The sequence below is a fragment of the Lactuca sativa genome, chromosome 5 (assembly GCF_002870075.4).
Source record: "Lactuca sativa cultivar Salinas chromosome 5, Lsat_Salinas_v11, whole genome shotgun sequence".
NCBI classification, from domain to species: Eukaryota; Viridiplantae; Streptophyta; class Magnoliopsida; order Asterales; family Asteraceae; genus Lactuca; species Lactuca sativa.
In genome coordinates this window covers 202,786,358-202,804,565 of record NC_056627.2, presented here as the reverse complement: position 1 = coordinate 202,804,565, position 18,208 = coordinate 202,786,358, and the positions used below count along the sequence as shown (strand labels likewise).

At 32.9% G+C, this 18,208-nt stretch overlaps 1 protein-coding gene across 1 annotated transcript in view; it reads right to left on the bottom strand.

Moving 5' to 3' along the window:
• The window catches only part of LOC111891529 (serine/threonine-protein kinase PBL34), a 31,155-nt gene that overhangs the window by 9,225 nt on the left and 3,722 nt on the right, over positions 1-18,208 (bottom strand). Inside the window, exon 2 of the mRNA XM_023887576.3 lies at positions 7,026-7,369. Coding sequence (XP_023743344.2) covers positions 7,026-7,369 — 344 coding nt within the window. The remainder of the gene's footprint in view (positions 1-7,025; positions 7,370-18,208) is intronic.

The window sequence follows — 18,208 nt, the reverse complement described above, 5'->3', positions numbered from 1 at the left end:
GTGTTGGACATAAAGGATACCGTTGCTATGATCCTGTGAGTCAGAAGTTATATGTTTCCCGACATGTCATTTTTTCGAGCATATTCCTTTCTACTCGATTCCTGCTACAGCTCACAATGTAACGAAGTTAGATCTTCTACATATTGATCCTTTTGATGAAGATATAAAGACTCGAGACCCATCTATGCCACCTGATCATTCAGCTCATGACACACCCACCCCTTCAGAGAGTTCCTCGACTCCCCCTTTTCCTAAGTCTGCTCCTTCGATTGTTGAAATTGAAGATCCACCTCCTCCACTACCCCTCAGGAGATCTACCCGTCCTGTTAAGTTCACCAAGCTTCCAAATTTTGCTTACTCTACATATTCAGGGCCATTTGCTTCATTTATAGCGAACATCCATCATCTGTCTAAACTTGAATCATAGAAGTTGTTTTAGATCCTCTTTGGTAGAATGCTATGGCTGAGGAACTCACTGCTCTTCATCAGACTCATACATGGGATTTGGTTTCTCTTCCTCCTAGGAAACATACGATAGGTTGTCGTTGGGTGTACAAGAAAAAAATAAAAGCTGATGGGTCTGTTGAGTGATACAAGGCCAGACTTATAGCAAAAGCATATTCTTGATAGTACGATTTTGACTACGATGAGACATTTTCCCCAGTTGCAAAGATGACGACAGTCTGTACTATGATTGTAGTTGCATCCATTCTACAGTGGAAGATCTTTCAAATGGATGTCAAGAATGCATTTTTGAATGGTGACCTCCATGAAGAGATTTATATGACTCCTCCACCAAGAATTCAGCACCATTCGGGTGAGGTTTGTCAGCTTCGCAAAGCTTTGTATGGTCTCAAGCAAGCTCCTCATGCTTGGTTTGAAAAATTAACCATAGTGATTACCTCTATTGGATTTGTCTAAAGTAATCATGATTCTGCTTTATTTATTAGATGCTCGAGTGCATGACGGATTCTTTTGTCCTTATATGTGGATGACATGATTATTATTGGTGATGACCATGGTGGTATTGAGTCTTTGAAGCATGATCTAGCTCATCGATTTTCTATGAAGGATTTGGACTTGCAACGTTATTTATTGGGTATTGAGGTGGCTCAGTCTAAGAAAGGTTATCTTCTTTCTCAAACTAAATATATATATCTGACTTGTTTACACGGGTTGGCCTCTTTGACAATAGGACTGTTGATACTCCCCTTGAAACCAATGCACGATACTCTCCTATTGATGGTGTTCCTTTGTCCGATCCGAATCTTTATCGCAATGTAGTGGGAAGTTTGGTTTATCTCATAATTACTCGTCCAGATATTTCTCATGCTGTTCATGTTGTCAGTCGGTTTGTTACTGCCCCTACCTTTGTTCATTGGGGAGCTGTACTCCGTATTCTGAGATATCTTCATGGCACTCGGTTTCAAACTCTCTTGTTTCCCCCCGACATCTTCTCTTGAGTTACATGCTTACAGTGATGCTGATTGGGATGGCGATCATCATGATCGTAAATCCACCACCGGATTTTGCATATTTCTTGGAGAGTCTCTCATTTCATGGAAGATCAAGAAACAAGACATTGTCTCTATATCTTCCACGGAGGTTGAATATCGTGATATGGCTATAAATACATGTGAGATTATCTGGTTACAGTGGACATTTCCAGATATGGGAGTTCACATTTCTTCATCCACTCCCTTGTATTGTGATAACAAAAGTGCGATACAAATTGCGAAGAATTCTGTTTTTCATGAGCGGACGAAGCACATTGAGATTGATTGTCATTTTAGCCGTTATCACCTACAGCTCGGGACCATATCACTTCCGTTTCTTTCATCAACCTTCCAACTTGCGGGTATTTTTACGAAGGCTCTATCGGCTTCTCGATTTCGGTTCTTGTGTGACAAACTCTCAATGCTTATTGTTGTGGCATTGTGAGTTTGAGGGGGGATGTTAGCCTATATATTATTAGCCCACTTGGTTATAGGCTCTTTAGTCTTTAGCCCATTAGAGTTTTGTCTAGCTAGTATTTACATCTACTTTATTCTTTGTAGCCTTTATGGTTTTTATTGAGAACCTTGTAATTTCTCTCTATCATAATCATATGACAATGTTATCATAAACCAGATGTAAAAGTAACACAAGCCGTGGAACGAGATGAGATACCCGTATGAGAAAGAGCCATGCCAGTTGGAATACGCTCCATACATGCTCTCCACACAAAACAATTGCATTTCAAAGGCACTGTATGAATCCAAATGGTAGGATTATTAATGGGGATGTGACATTTTTGTCAATAATCACCCTGAGATCATGAACAAAAAAACGTGCCATTAATTGAGAGCCGAAAATTCCATCAATCGTCATCCGACGACCATATATGTTGAGCGATCAACCCATGAAGCCAATCCAACTCCGGTAACTCAGATTGTTTGTTGCGCTGCCGTTTCCAAGCCCACACCAAATCTTTAGGATCCACTCGCTCTGAAACAAAATAACCTTTTCTTTTGTCTCAAAAAGACCGGGGCATTTAGAAGCTAAAAAATCACCGCTTATCCACTTGTCTAGCAAAAACAGAGTTCCGGTCCCATTTCCTATACACAATTTCAATATATCATCAAGATTTACCCCCATATTTTTGCAAGTCAGGAATAACCTTCAAGATGTTACCCCAAATACCATGGATCGATTTTTTGGCCCAGTTCTTGACCGGCCTTTTGTGAGAATTATGAATGCCACATACCACTCTTCTCTAAAGGGCATCTTTGTCAACCATGAAATGCCACAACCATTTCACAAGCAAGGAAATGTTAAGCGAGTAAAGAGAGCCAATACCTAAACACCCTAAACATTTCAGACCAAAAATAACATCCCAAGCAACCCATTTTATCTTCGTTTTCTTGTCGCTATCTCCCCACAGGAAGTTTCTTCTGTTCTTTTCTTACCCGTCAATCACCTACTAAGGAGCTTTAAATAGCGAAAAATAATATATGGAAAGGCTTCTAATTTTTTTGGCAGAAATAGTCCTTATACTTTAATTTATACATATTAGGCCCAAAAAATATTAAATTTTGACTATGCCCCCCCTGTTCACCAAGTTTATATAAGTTATATTTTTGGTCCCCCCAAAGGAAAGACTGAAGCTCCGCCATTGCTACTAAGCACCGATTTGACTAGCATTTAATGTATTTCTATTAAGGTTCACCAAAAATGATATGCATACATTGTAATTTTAAGGTCCTTTATACTAATTTATATTCTCTTTCATGTATTGGATGTTGTGCAGGAAAGGTGTACTACTTGCATGATGCAATGGGTCTTAACTTCATAGGATAATCAAGGATTTTATGACATAAGTTGGTGATTTTCTAAAGGTTGGCTTCTTACCTTTATTTTATATGCTTCACTGTTCATTTTATCTTCTACATCGCTATGACGCTAATAAATTTTTTGAGTGTTTGTTCTTCTTATAATTTTTTTGGCATGCTTCACTATGAGTTTCTGTGCTTCTTTCCATCTGTTGACTTGTAATCATATTTAGTGCTAATTTTGCTTTTAACGCTTCTTTTTACTGGATTTTTTTATGTAAGGGCCTATACACCTTTTGAGATTAGTTCCAAAGATCTAGGTTTGTCATCTTGCGGATGGTAGGTAAGATCTTTTTAATCTACTTTTTATACAGTTATAACGATCTTGATTTTCTTATTCCATGTTGCTAAAGAAGTAAATTGCCTATTTTAGGGAAAGTACATTGCTATTGCTTGCAAAAAGTTAATGAATTATCTAAGTGATGGGATAAGTTTTTATCTACTCTATAATCAAATGAGTTTTTTTTTTTTTTTTTTATAACAATATTTCAGTTTGTTACCCACTTTTTATTGAGTTCTAAACAAAGTCCAGAACAATATTCATAAGAATAAGAGAAATCTCCAGAAAAAGTCCTAAAATTTTAGTCTAATTTATGAAAAAGTTTCGAATTAATTTTTGTTTACAGAAAAGCTACTGGCTAAAACTTTGAAAAAAAACTTTTTGGCCGGTTTCCTAGATTTAGTCAGTATTCTGTCCTTTTTTATTAGTTTGCTCAAAATATTATGACTTTTTTTGAAAATTACAATGGAATTAATGGATATTATTATTAACAAATCATTTATAAACATAATTTTTTTTACTATAAACAAAGAAAATACATTTGTTGCTAATTTCTAGGAATAGAATAGTCGACTATGTATTTCTCTATTGTTTGTTGACCACTTCAAAGTCGCTATGTTCTTCCTATGTATCGTTGTGGGTATCATAGTGAGAAGTACTCTGTTAGGCGTGACCATGCAAGAGTTGATAATATTTATTAATACACAATCAATAAGTGTCTACTTGCTATTAGGCATGATGTTATATAATCACGTGTTATTAGAAAATATTATTACACGAACATATAGATCTTTCATTATGTTCTTTTACCTAACTACACCTAACCTCCAAACATTACTTGGTAACAACCATAAAATTACATACATTTATCGAGAGTGAAAAGTAAACTTTGAATGACAATTTAAATAGATAATAACCATTCACTTGTTTCCATATAAATTATCATTCACGATTCACTTTTCACATTTTACAGATGCGTGTTAGCCGATGGTTGTTAACATGTAATGTATGAATGTTGGTTTGTAGTTAGGTTAAACAACATAAGATGAACACCAACATTAGAGGAATGCTAACTAAGTTCATCTCACCATCATACCCACAACAATGCATAAAAAGAACGTAGAGAGTTTGAGTGGTCAGGAAGCAATAGTGTACTTAGACCACCAATTTATTCCTAGAAATTAGCAACAAATGTATTTACTTTTTTTATAATAAAAATATTTTTTATGTTTATAAATGATTTGTTAATAATAATATCTACTGATTTTATGGTAATTTTCAAAAAAGCCCTAATATTTTTGTTATTATGTAATTTTTGAAAAGTCCCAAAATTTTGAGCAAACTAACGAAAAATGACAAGATACCGGCAAAATCTGCGAAATCGGACGACCAGGGTTTTTTCGAAGTTTTAACCGGTATTCTGTGATTTTCTATAAATAAAATTTTGTTTGGGACTTTTTTATAAATTGGACTAAAATTGTTAGGACTTTTCTGTAGATTTCCCTAAGAATGACAATGAAATATTGAGAAATATTTCCAAAAAGTAGCAATATATGTTCATGATGATCAAAACAACTTCCTGATAAGACATGTTACTATGTTTTCTCAATTACATACATTGTTATAGAAAGATCTAAAATTAAGTTGTTCAAATACATGTAACTCAAACACAATGTTGGCAGTTCTTGCATTTAACCTTATATTTGATTATTTAGTTTGTGATTTTTAGATCTCTATGGTTTTCATTATCCGATTTATGGTATTTTTATTACAGGTCTTGGATTTCTATAAGTGGCCACTGTTTGACAGCCCAATTAAAGTTATTACACTTGGGGATAGCTCTTTTGTGTCTAGCTACCTACTTGCTAGGGCATATTAGAAAGTTGTTCAAAGTTCTTGTTAAAACTATAGCTTTTGAAAGTTCACTAATCGAAGGAAGTTCTAAAATTCAAAATGGAGGCAATGGAAACTGTTACTCTTTATGTTTAGTGATCTATTAAAATTTTCATGTGTTTGATGGCTTTGCAAATTTTCAATTAAATTTTATTACATCAAAAAGCTTTAGGCGTTTGCTATGAGGATAGTGGAAAAAGTAGTATAGCTCATGAATAATTTATTCAACATCGTTAATTATGGTTGGCATGCAGTTTGTGTATGTTTAATTTATTATAACAAGATTTTAGTATTTTAAGATTTTTGCATCAATGTGCCTAAAAGAGATCTTATTGAGCTTTTTTGTTCTTTTTATTGTAAAATCCTCTTGAGTCATAATATCAAATACACTTTTATAGTTTGTATTTAAAAAAACTAAAAAAACTTTTGTTTTTATCAATTCATAATTTTTTTGAAAGTATTTGATTAGTCATTACGAATTTGATTTTTTTTAACAACAAATCTAACATACTTTTACATTACTCCAAATTTCACATATATGTAAAAACCAGACTTAAACTTTCGACTTCAAGAAGTAATGACAATACTTGTACTGTTGGGCTAAAAACCCTTTGGTATTATGATTTCAAATTATAAATAATGTTTTTTTCCCCAATTGTGATTAGTCGTTAGTGGTTGTATGAATTTTTTTTTATTGCTTACCAACCCCTTTTATACGTGGATTTTGCTTTCGTTGAGAAATCACTAATTTTTCTATTTTGTAAATTATTATTTTTATAAATACTTGATTAGTATTTTGGATTTCTAATTATAAATAATGTTTTTATTTTGCGACTATGGTTTTCCACGAGTTTAAACCTAGTAGTTCTTATAAAACTACCTCTTCCCACTAAATGAAGTCAACGTATTTTTTAAAATTACTTGGTTTTGAATGGTCCTAGAGTTAACCTTGAATCCATCACAACTATGACATACATATTCATTTTTTCCACACACATTATGACATACACTCCAAGTTATTGTTGGTATGTATTATGCACACACTCACACCTATATACACACATAATTCAAGAACAATCACATTCATAAGATGTAAGGATAATCTATTATAATAAATGAAGGTTTTTTTTGTCACATGTCCTCTTCTCATTCATTTGGACACATGACATTTTCTAGAATTTGTAAATATTGTATTTTCCACTTGTCATTTTATTGTATTTTTCATTTTATTAAATTAAAATTTCACATTTAATATGTAAGGTAATATATATGTAAAGTATTTATTAGAAATTGTTTATATATGTAATGTATTCAATACATTAAAGTCTCATTAATTTTAATAATTCAAAAAAAATTTATTTTTCTTATAAATTCAAACTATTCAAATTATTAAAATTTCATATTTATTTTTTTTAATTAAACCCATGTAATACACGGGTCTCACACCTAGTAAATAATGAAACACAGGTAGAATTACATACCAGCCATTCTGTATCACATTGAACTCCTTGACGGTTAAATTCTTTAACTGCAACTTGAGTTTTACCATAACCATATCTCACGTTCTCATCTATAAATCCTTTATAAACACCTCCAAATCCACCCACACCTAGAACTTGATCCGACATAAATTGTTTGGTAGCCATTCGCATCTCATCATATGTAAAAATATCGAGATTGCTATATACAGGATTTTGTCTAAGATCATTAAGATCTCTGGTGATCACCACCACACTTCTAGAACTTTTTATATTAGGCGATTCAAAAATACTTTGTTTTGGTGGAATCTTCACAGGTTCTTTAGAAGGAAACTGTTGGTTTTTACCTGAAATTTTCAATTTCAACTTTCAATAAGTAACCATAGTTTGTTTCGCAAAATGGCCATTCTCTCGCAACCCTATAAGCAAGCCAACACTATGTTAAACATGCATTGAGACTTATATCAACCACGCAAAAAATGTAAATTTTTTAGCTTGCCTAAAGAGGTGAGACACAGACTTTCCAATGACATTTTCAAAGAGGTTTTTTTCATGATGCAATATATATATATATATATATATATATATATATATATATATATATATATATATATCTTGAATGGAAGGAAATGAATCTAAATAGTCACATTTAAAGCAGGTTGGTTATCAAAGTTTAGATTAAAGATAAATATCAAGCTCTTATTTTTATGTTCGCTATCAAATTTATATGAGAATTTCATTGATAGTATACAATTGGTAGAACAATGATTATTGTTAACGGCGTGAAGGAATATTTGCTGTCAAAAAAACTAAAACGAAGGGATTACTATGGGCAAAGAAGGGTCTAACTAGATTCGTTAGGTAGGGGCACAACAACAAAGAGATTGTGAAATAGGACAAAGTCACGCTCCAAATCCAAAGCTTCAACTAAAGTTAAATGTTATCATTACAAAGGATGAGACACTTTATAATAGATTTTCACAAAGAAAGAAGGGAAATTAAAACAGAATCAATAAATAGTAGTAGTATTGTTGTTGTTCATATATGAGAGTTCCTGATGGAAGGGACAAAGGTGAAGTTTTGACTTTTAGAACAACCATTTATGTAGATACTTGGATCTTGGACATTGGTGCATCTCACCATATGACATACCCATGTGACTTTTTTGATTCCTTTAAAGAACGAAATGGCATGGTAAAGTTGGGTGATGAATGGATGTGTTGTATCAAGGGCAGTGACACGAGGAACATTGAGTATGTAAAGGTATTCAAATTACTTTATTACTCTCATAATAATGAAGGGAAACTGCAACATCATATCTAGTTTTTAGATGGCAGATTAGTGAGAGAAACGGGGGTTATATCCTAATCTTTTTGAGCAACATGATGATAAAACAAAGTTATGGCATCATCAATTAGGGCATATGAGTAAGAAGGGTGTGTGTATATTGAATAAATAGGGCTCCTTGGATGGAGATGTAACTGGAAAAATGAAATTCTATGAAGATTGTGTCAAATGAAAGTAACGCATGGTGAAGCTAAGTTATATTCAACATACAAACAAGTAAATTCTTGAATATGTTCACTAAGATTTATAGGGTCCCTCTCCAGTGAAATCACATGGTAGATGCTTGTACTTTGTAAGTTTAATTTATGAGTGCTCAAGAAAACTGTGGTTGTACTTTCTAAAAACAAAAGATGAAGTCTTTGAACAGTTCAAGGAGTGGAAGATTGTCGTTGAAAAACAGATAGATAAACAAGTCAAGACACTTAGAGCTGATACTGTGTTAGATTTTCCCAATAATTCATTTAATGACTTGTATAAAATAGGAAGGTATGGTGAGGCACTACATTATTGGAAACACACCACAAGAAAATGGAGTTGATAGAACTGATGAACCAAACATTGATGCAATCAGCAAGATGTATATGTTTATTTGCTAATATATATAAAGCAATTACAAATAGAAGAAATTAGTACGTCTTGTTATCTGTTGAATAGATCTCCATCAATCTGCAATTGAATTAAAGATTCCTCAAGAGTTACGATCCATTGAACCCTCTAGTTGTTCTATTTTATTTATATTTGGTTCTCCTACTTATGCTCATGTTAATGATGGTAATTGAAGTTGAGGGATATGAAGTGTATATTTATTGTATATACAACTAGAGTGAAAGGTTATTGATTATGGTGTACAGAAGAAGGAAACACTCTAGAAAGGAATCAAATAGCATGAGGTTTTCTCACCTGTCATGAAACATAATACAATTCTGGTTATATTATCCATGATGAATGCACTTAATCCAGAACTTAAGAAACTTGATGTCAAAACTACATTTCTTCATGGTGATCTAGCATAAAAGAACTATATATCCCAGCCATAAGGTTTCCTTGACTCCAGAAAGATCATGTATATTTGTTAAATAAAGCTATATATGGTTGAAAGCAGGGTACAAAATAGTGATACAAGAAGTTTGATTCGTTTATGGTTTCCTAAGGCTATGTTAGAAACCAGTTTGTCAATTGTGTCTACTCAAAGCAACTATCTGATCGTTCCTATATGTATTTGATGTTATACGTAGATAACATGTTAATTGTAGCTAAGAATATGGTTGAAATTAATGACTTGAAATCTTTTTATGAAAAGTAAGTTTGAGATGAAGGATTTAGGTATAACAAAGAATTAGTGGGTATAGAGATTCAAAGGGATATAAAGTATGGATGATATAAGTCTCTTAAGAAAGTTATATTGAGAAAGTTTTGAAATCATTCCATATTGATCAGTCCAAAACTGTTGAAACTCTTTTAGCAGCATACTTTAAACTTGATTGGAGCACTATACCAATTATATATAAGGAAAATACATACATGAGTAGAGTTCCATATTCAAGTGTTATTGGAAGTCTGATGTATTATATTGTGTTTATGATACCTGATGTAACTCGTGTAATTTATGTGGTAAGTAGATTTACATGCAATATAGGAAAGGGTCATTGGGAGCAGTCAGGTGGATTATACGATACTTAAAGGGAACAACTATGGTGCGAGTACATAAAGTAAGGGTTGGTTGGCTATGTGGACTCGGAGGACTACAATGATCGGGTGAAAAGAAGATCATTGACATGTTATATATTTATTAAATTCAATTATGTTATAAGTTAAAAGTCAACACTATACATTGTTGCCTTGTCTACAACTAAAGAAAAATGCATGTCAACGATTAACGGAATATACGAGGGTATATGGATGCACGATCCCATTCGTATATATTGTATTGTGAAAGTCAGAGTACTTTGTGTCTTGCAAAAAAAATCAAATCAATCACGAAAAGACAAGTCACATTGATGTTAGGCTGAAATTCCATTCATGGTATTGTAGAAGTAGATAAGTTTTATATCCTAAACATTGTCACAAAGGAAAATTAAAAAGATATATTGATAAAGGAGTTACGAAAAGAGAAGTTCAAGAAATTAATGGATTAGGTAGATGTTCACATGAAGTCGGGAAATACATCCCTTCAAGGAAACATGACAAGATGGAGCGAGAGTTGTTGGTTTGTTGAGTTTGAGTATACTCAAGTTAAGATGGAAATTGTAAATTTCACTTGAGAATTCAAGGGCCGAATGGCTATCGACTCAAGAAAACTGTGGTTGTACTTTCTAAAAACAAAAGATGAAGTCTTTGAACAGTTCAAGGAGTGGAAGATTGTCGTTGAAAAACAGATAGATAAACAAGTTAAGACACTTAGAGCAGATACTGTGTTAGATTTTCCCAATAATTCATTTAATGACTTGTATAAAATAGGAAGGTATGGTGAGGCACTACATTATTGGAAACACACCACAAGAAAATGGAGTTGATAGAACTGATGAACCAAACATTGATTCAATCAGCAAGATGTATATGTTTATTTGCTAATATATATAAAGCAATTACAAATAGAAGAAATTAGTACGTCTTGTTATCTGTTGAATAGATCTCCATCAATCTGCAATTGAATTAAAGATTCCTCAAGAGTTACGATCCATTGAACCCTCTGGTTGTTCTATTTTATTTATATTTGGTTCTCCAACTTATGCTCATGTTAATGATGGTAATTGAAGTTGAGGGATATGAAGTGTATATTTATTGTATATACAACTAGAGTGAAAGGTTATTGATTATGGTGTACAGAAGAAGGAAACACTCTAGAAAGGAATCAAATAGCATGAGGTTTTCTCACCTGTCATGAAACATAATACAATTCTGGTTATATTATCCATGATGAATGCACTTAATCCAGAACTTAAGAAACTTGATGTCAAAACTACATTTCTTCATGGTGATCTAGCATAAAAGAACTATATATCCCAGCCATAAGGTTTCCTTGACTCCAGAAAGATCATGTATATTTGTTAAATAAAGCTATATATGGTTGAAAGCAGGGTACAAAATAGTGATACAAGAAGTTTGATTCGTTTATGGTTTCCTAAGGCTATGTTAGAAACCAGTTTGTCAATTGTGTCTACTCAAAGCAACTATCTGATCGTTCCTATATGTATTTGATGTTATACGTAGATAACATGTTAATTGTAGCTAAGAATATGGTTGAAATTAATGACTTGAAATCTTTTTATGAAAAGTAAGTTTGAGATGAAGGATTTAGGTATAACAAAGAATTAGTGGGTATAGAGATTCGAAGGGATATAAAGTATGGATGATATAAGTCTCTTAAGAAAGTTATATTGAGAAAGTTTTGAAATCATTCCATATTGATCAGTCCAAAACTGTTGAAACTCTTTTAGCAGCATACTTTAAACTTGATTGGAGCACTATACCAATTATATATAAGGAAAATACATACATGAGTAGAGTTCCATATTCAAGTGTTATTGGAAGTATGATGTATTATATTGTGTTTATGATACCTGATGTAACTCGTGTAATTTATGTGGTAAGTAGATTTACATGCAATATAGGAAAGGGTCATTGGGAGCAGTCAGGTGGATTATACGATACTTAAAGGGAACAACTATGGTGCGAGTACATAAAGTAAGGGTTGGTTGGCTATGTGGACTCGGAGGACTACAATGATCGGGTGAAAAGAAGATCATTGACATGTTATATATTTATTAAATTCAATTATGTTATAAGTTAAAAGTCAACACTATACATTGTTGCCTTGTCTACAACTAAAGAAAAATGCATGTCAACGATTAACGGAATATACGAGGGTATATGGATGCACGATCCCATTCGTATATATTGTATTGTGAAAGTCAGAGTACTTTGTGTCTTGCAAAAAAATCAAATCAATCACGAAAAGACAAGTCACATTGATGTTAGGCTGAAATTCCATTCATGGTATTGTAGAAGTAGATAAGTTTTATATCCTAAACATTGTCACAAAGGAAAATTAAAAAGATATATTGATAAAGGAGTTACGAAAAGAGAAGTTCAAGAAATTAATGGATTAGGTAGATGTTCACATGAAGTCGGGAAATACATCCCTTCAAGGAAACATGACAAGATGGAGCGAGAGTTGTTGGTTTGTTGAGTTTGAGTATACTCAAGTTAAGATGGAAATTGTAAATTTCACTTGAGAATTCAAGGGCCGAATGGCTATCGACTCAAGAAAACTGTGGTTGTACTTTCTAAAAACAAAAGATGAAGTCTTTGAACAGTTCAAGGAGTGGAAGATTGTCGTTGAAAAACAGATAGATAAACAAGTCAAGACACTTAGAGCTGATACTGTGTTAGATTTTCCCAATAATTCATTTAATGACTTGTATAAAATAGGAAGGTATGGTGAGGCACTACATTATTGGAAACACACCACAAGAAAATGGAGTTGATAGAACTGATGAACCAAACATTGATGCAATCAGCAAGATGTATATGTTTATTTGCTAATATATATAAAGCAATTACAAATAGAAGAAATTAGTACGTCTTGTTATCTGTTGAATAGATCTCCATCAATCTGCAATTGAATTAAAGATTCCTCAAGAGTTACGATCCATTGAACCCTCTAGTTGTTCTATTTTATTTATATTTGGTTCTCCTACTTATGCTCATGTTAATGATGGTAATTGAAGTTGAGGGATATGAAGTGTATATTTATTGTATATACAACTAGAGTGAAAGGTTATTGATTATGGTGTACAGAAGAAGGAAACACTCTAGAAAGGAATCAAATAGCATGAGGTTTTCTCACCTGTCATGAAACATAATACAATTCTGGTTATATTATCCATGATGAATGCACTTAATCCAGAACTTAAGAAACTTGATGTCAAAACTACATTTCTTCATGGTGATCTAGCATAAAAGAACTATATATCCCAGCCATAAGGTTTCCTTGACTCCAGAAAGATCATGTATATTTGTTAAATAAAGCTATATATGGTTGAAAGCAGGGTACAAAATAGTGATACAAGAAGTTTGATTCGTTTATGGTTTCCTAAGGCTATGTTAGAAACCAGTTTGTCAATTGTGTCTACTCAAAGCAACTATCTGATCGTTCCTATATGTATTTGATGTTATACGTAGATAACATGTTAATTGTAGCTAAGAATATGGTTGAAATTAATGACTTGAAATCTTTTTATGAAAAGTAAGTTTGAGATGAAGGATTTAGGTATAACAAAGAATTAGTGGGTATAGAGATTCAAAGGGATATAAAGTATGGATGATATAAGTCTCTTAAGAAAGTTATATTGAGAAAGTTTTGAAATCATTCCATATTGATCAGTCCAAAACTGTTGAAACTCTTTTAGCAGCATACTTTAAACTTGATTGGAGCACTATACCAATTATATATAAGGAAAATACATACATGAGTAGAGTTCCATATTCAAGTGTTATTGGAAGTCTGATGTATTATATTGTGTTTATGATACCTGATGTAACTCGTGTAATTTATGTGGTAAGTAGATTTACATGCAATATAGGAAAGGGTCATTGGGAGCAGTCAGGTGGATTATACGATACTTAAAGGGAACAACTATGGTGCGAGTACATAAAGTAAGGGTTGGTTGGCTATGTGGACTCGGAGGACTACAATGATCGGGTGAAAAGAAGATCATTGACATGTTATATATTTATTAAATTCAATTATGTTATAAGTTAAAAGTCAACACTATACATTGTTGCCTTGTCTACAACTAAAGAAAAATGCATGTCAACGATTAACGGAATATACGAGGGTATATGGATGCACGATCCCATTCGTATATATTGTATTGTGAAAGTCAGAGTACTTTGTGTCTTGCAAAAAAAATCAAATCAATCACGAAAAGACAAGTCACATTGATGTTAGGCTGAAATTCCATTCATGGTATTGTAGAAGTAGATAAGTTTTATATCCTAAACATTGTCACAAAGGAAAATTAAAAAGATATATTGATAAAGGAGTTACGAAAAGAGAAGTTCAAGAAATTAATGGATTAGGTAGATGTTCACATGAAGTCGGGAAATACATCCCTTCAAGGAAACATGACAAGATGGAGCGAGAGTTGTTGGTTTGTTGAGTTTGAGTATACTCAAGTTAAGATGGAAATTGTAAATTTCACTTGAGAATTCAAGGGCCGAATGGCTATCGACTCAAGAAAACTGTGGTTGTACTTTCTAAAAACAAAAGATGAAGTCTTTGAACAGTTCAAGGAGTGGAAGATTGTCGTTGAAAAACAGATAGATAAACAAGTCAAGACACTTAGAGCAGATACTGTGTTAGATTTTCCCAATAATTCATTTAATGACTTGTATAAAATAGGAAGGTATGGTGAGGCACTACATTATTGGAAACACACCACAAGAAAATGGAGTTGATAGAACTGATGAACCAAACATTGTTGCAATCAGCAAGATGTATATGTTTATTTGCTAATATACATAAAGCAATTACAAATAGAAGAAATTAGTACGTCTTGTTATCTGTTGAATAGATCTCCATCAATCTGCAATTGAATTAAAGATTCCTCAAGAGTTACGATCCATTGAACCCTCTGGTTGTTCTATTTTATTTATATTTGGTTCTCCAACTTATGCTCATGTTAATGATGGTAATTGAAGTTGAGGGATATGAAGTGTATATTTATTGTATATACAACTAGAGTGAAAGGTTATTGATTATGGTGTACAGAAGAAGGAAACACTCTAGAAAGGAATCAAATAGCATGAGGTTTTCTCACCTGTCATGAAACATAATACAATTCTGGTTATATTATCCATGATGAATGCACTTAATCCAGAACTTAAGAAACTTGATGTCAAAACTACATTTCTTCATGGTGATCTAGCATAAAAGAACTATATATCCCAGCCATAAGGTTTCCTTGACTCCAGAAAGATCATGTATATTTGTTAAATAAAGCTATATATGGTTTAAAGCAGGGTACAAAATAGTGATACAAGAAGTTTGATTCGTTTATGGTTTCCTAAGGCTATGTTAGAAACCAGTTTGTCAATTGTGTCTACTCAAAGCAACTATCTGATCGTTCCTATATGTATTTGATGTTATACGTAGATAACATGTTAATTGTAGCTAAGAATATGGTTGAAATTAATGACTTGAAATCTTTTTATGAAAAGTAAGTTTGAGATGAAGGATTTAGGTATAACAAAGAATTAGTGGGTATAGAGATTCGAAGGGATATAAAGTATGGATGATATAAGTCTCTTAAGAAAGTTATATTGAGAAAGTTTTGAAATCATTCCATATTGATCAGTCCAAAACTGTTGAAACTCTTTTAGCAGCATACTTTAAACTTGATTGGAGCACTATACCAATTATATATAAGGAAAATACATACATGAGTAGAGTTCCATATTCAAGTGTTATTGGAAGTCTGATGTATTATATTGTGTTTATGATACCTGATGTAACTCGTGTAATTTATGTGGTAAGTAGATTTACATGCAATATAGGAAAGGGTCATTGGGAGCAGTCAGGTGGATTATACGATACTTAAAGGGAACAACTATGGTGCGAGTACATAAAGTAAGGGTTGGTTGGCTATGTGGACTCGGAGGACTACAATGATCGGGTGAAAAGAAGATCATTGACATGTTATATATTTATTAAATTCAATTATGTTATAAGTTAAAAGTCAACACTATACATTGTTGCCTTGTCTACAACTAAAGAAAAATGCATGTCAACGATTAACGGAATATACGAGGGTATATGGATGCACGATCCCATTCGTATATATTGTATTGTGAAAGTCAGAGTACTTTGTGTCTTGCAAAAAAATCAAATCAATCACGAAAAGACAAGTCACATTGATGTTAGGCTGAAATTCCATTCATGGTATTGTAGAAGTAGATAAGTTTTATATCCTAAACATTGTCACAAAGGATAATTAAAAAGATATATTGATAAAGGAGTTACGAAAAGAGAAGTTCAAGAAATTATTGGATTAGGTAGATGTTCACATGAAGTCGGGAAATACATCCCTTCAAGGAAACATGACAAGATGGAGCGAGAGTTGTTGGTTTGTTGAGTTTGAGTATACTCAAGTTAAGATGGAAATTGTAAATTTCACTTGAGAATTCAAGGGCCGAGTGCCTATCGACCCCCCCCCCCCCCCCCCCCCCCCGAGTAAAGTAAGAAACTTGACCCGATATCAACATGATAAGTGTTTGGTGTAGGTTGAGGCCCGACCCTACTCTAGTTAGGGTTATGTTTTGTAATTTGCTTTTATAATACAAATGTTAGCTATGGTTTCAAATGTACTATCAATTTTCAAGCTCGTGAATAGGAATATTCCATCATGTCATGTGGAAATAGGTCACAATATTCACTGAGCCGTGTTAGAATTATGTTCTAATGTGTGATTTATTTTCTCATTTTATTTGTAACAACTATCATCAGAATCAAGTCAAAAAAATTATATTTTTTGTAACAAATTCAGAAAAAAAAGAAGCTCTTAAAATTGAACAAATCAAAAGAACTATAATTTTGTGTGGATTTTGTAAGTTTATGAGAATTAAAATTTATGTGCTATGTTATATTCATATAACTAATTTTCTTAACAACTAACTCACACACCCACTAACACGACTCTTAAATCAACACCTTTGTCCAACATGGAACTAGAACCCCAACCTAGGGGCACCTTTCGAACATATCAGTTTAACATGACTTGAGAATTGTTAACCTGAATGGATATCGACTTGCATCTGGCAAACTAAAGAAACCTACCACCAAATATATTGACGAGATAAGTGCTTAGAGTAGGCTAAAGTTTGTTAGGCATGAAGTAATAAACAAAAATACCTATCCTACATGGTGCATGGAATCCTCCCTATATGGTATGGACCTGCATTTGCGTGGGATCTATGTATCTGGATGCATCTGTGTTCATGTTACGGTTACATTTTGTACTTTGCTCATATAATACGACTGATAACCCTTGTTTCAATTGCATTGTACTATCATTTTCAAACTTGTGAATAAGAATACTCACTCCTGTCCTATAATATAGATCACATTTATTAGTCATATTATTATTGTTGTATTGTCCTAGATATATACAGCTCATTTTGTATTTGGCTCATTTCCTTATGTTCATGTATATATATATATATATATATATATATATATATATATATATATATATATATATATATATATATATATATATATATATATATATAATGCATTGCACATAATCAATCAAGAGAAGTCTCACGCTTTTATGGTATTATAGCAAAGAATTCTTTCCCCTTTTCCTCTCATCAAATCTCTCTGAATATTCTTCTCAATCCCTCGATTCTCTTTTTCCTTTTCCATCATGATCCACCTTAGCCGTCCCTAGTTCACCATCATCTTCAACATCTATCAACAAGTCGAAAACCAACAACAAAAAGCAGAAAAAACCTTACCCTTCGCCAACACCAACATTCGAGCCTATGTTCTAATCACTCTTGATCTCGAGGAACTAAACTACAACGCCTGGAAAGAGCTTTTTCAAGCCTGCAACATTACTTTTGGTGTTAATCACCACTTGATTAATCCCACACCAAAGAATTTTATGATGATCGGTCCCAACTGGACACCCTCGACAACACCACTCTCTGCACCATATTTGACAAAAATGGTATCCACTTATGTTTCCCGTGTCCAAAAGCATCCCAGCAAAATGGAAATCCGAACGTATGCTCCGGACTATAAATAACCTCATCCACTCCATTCTATTCCA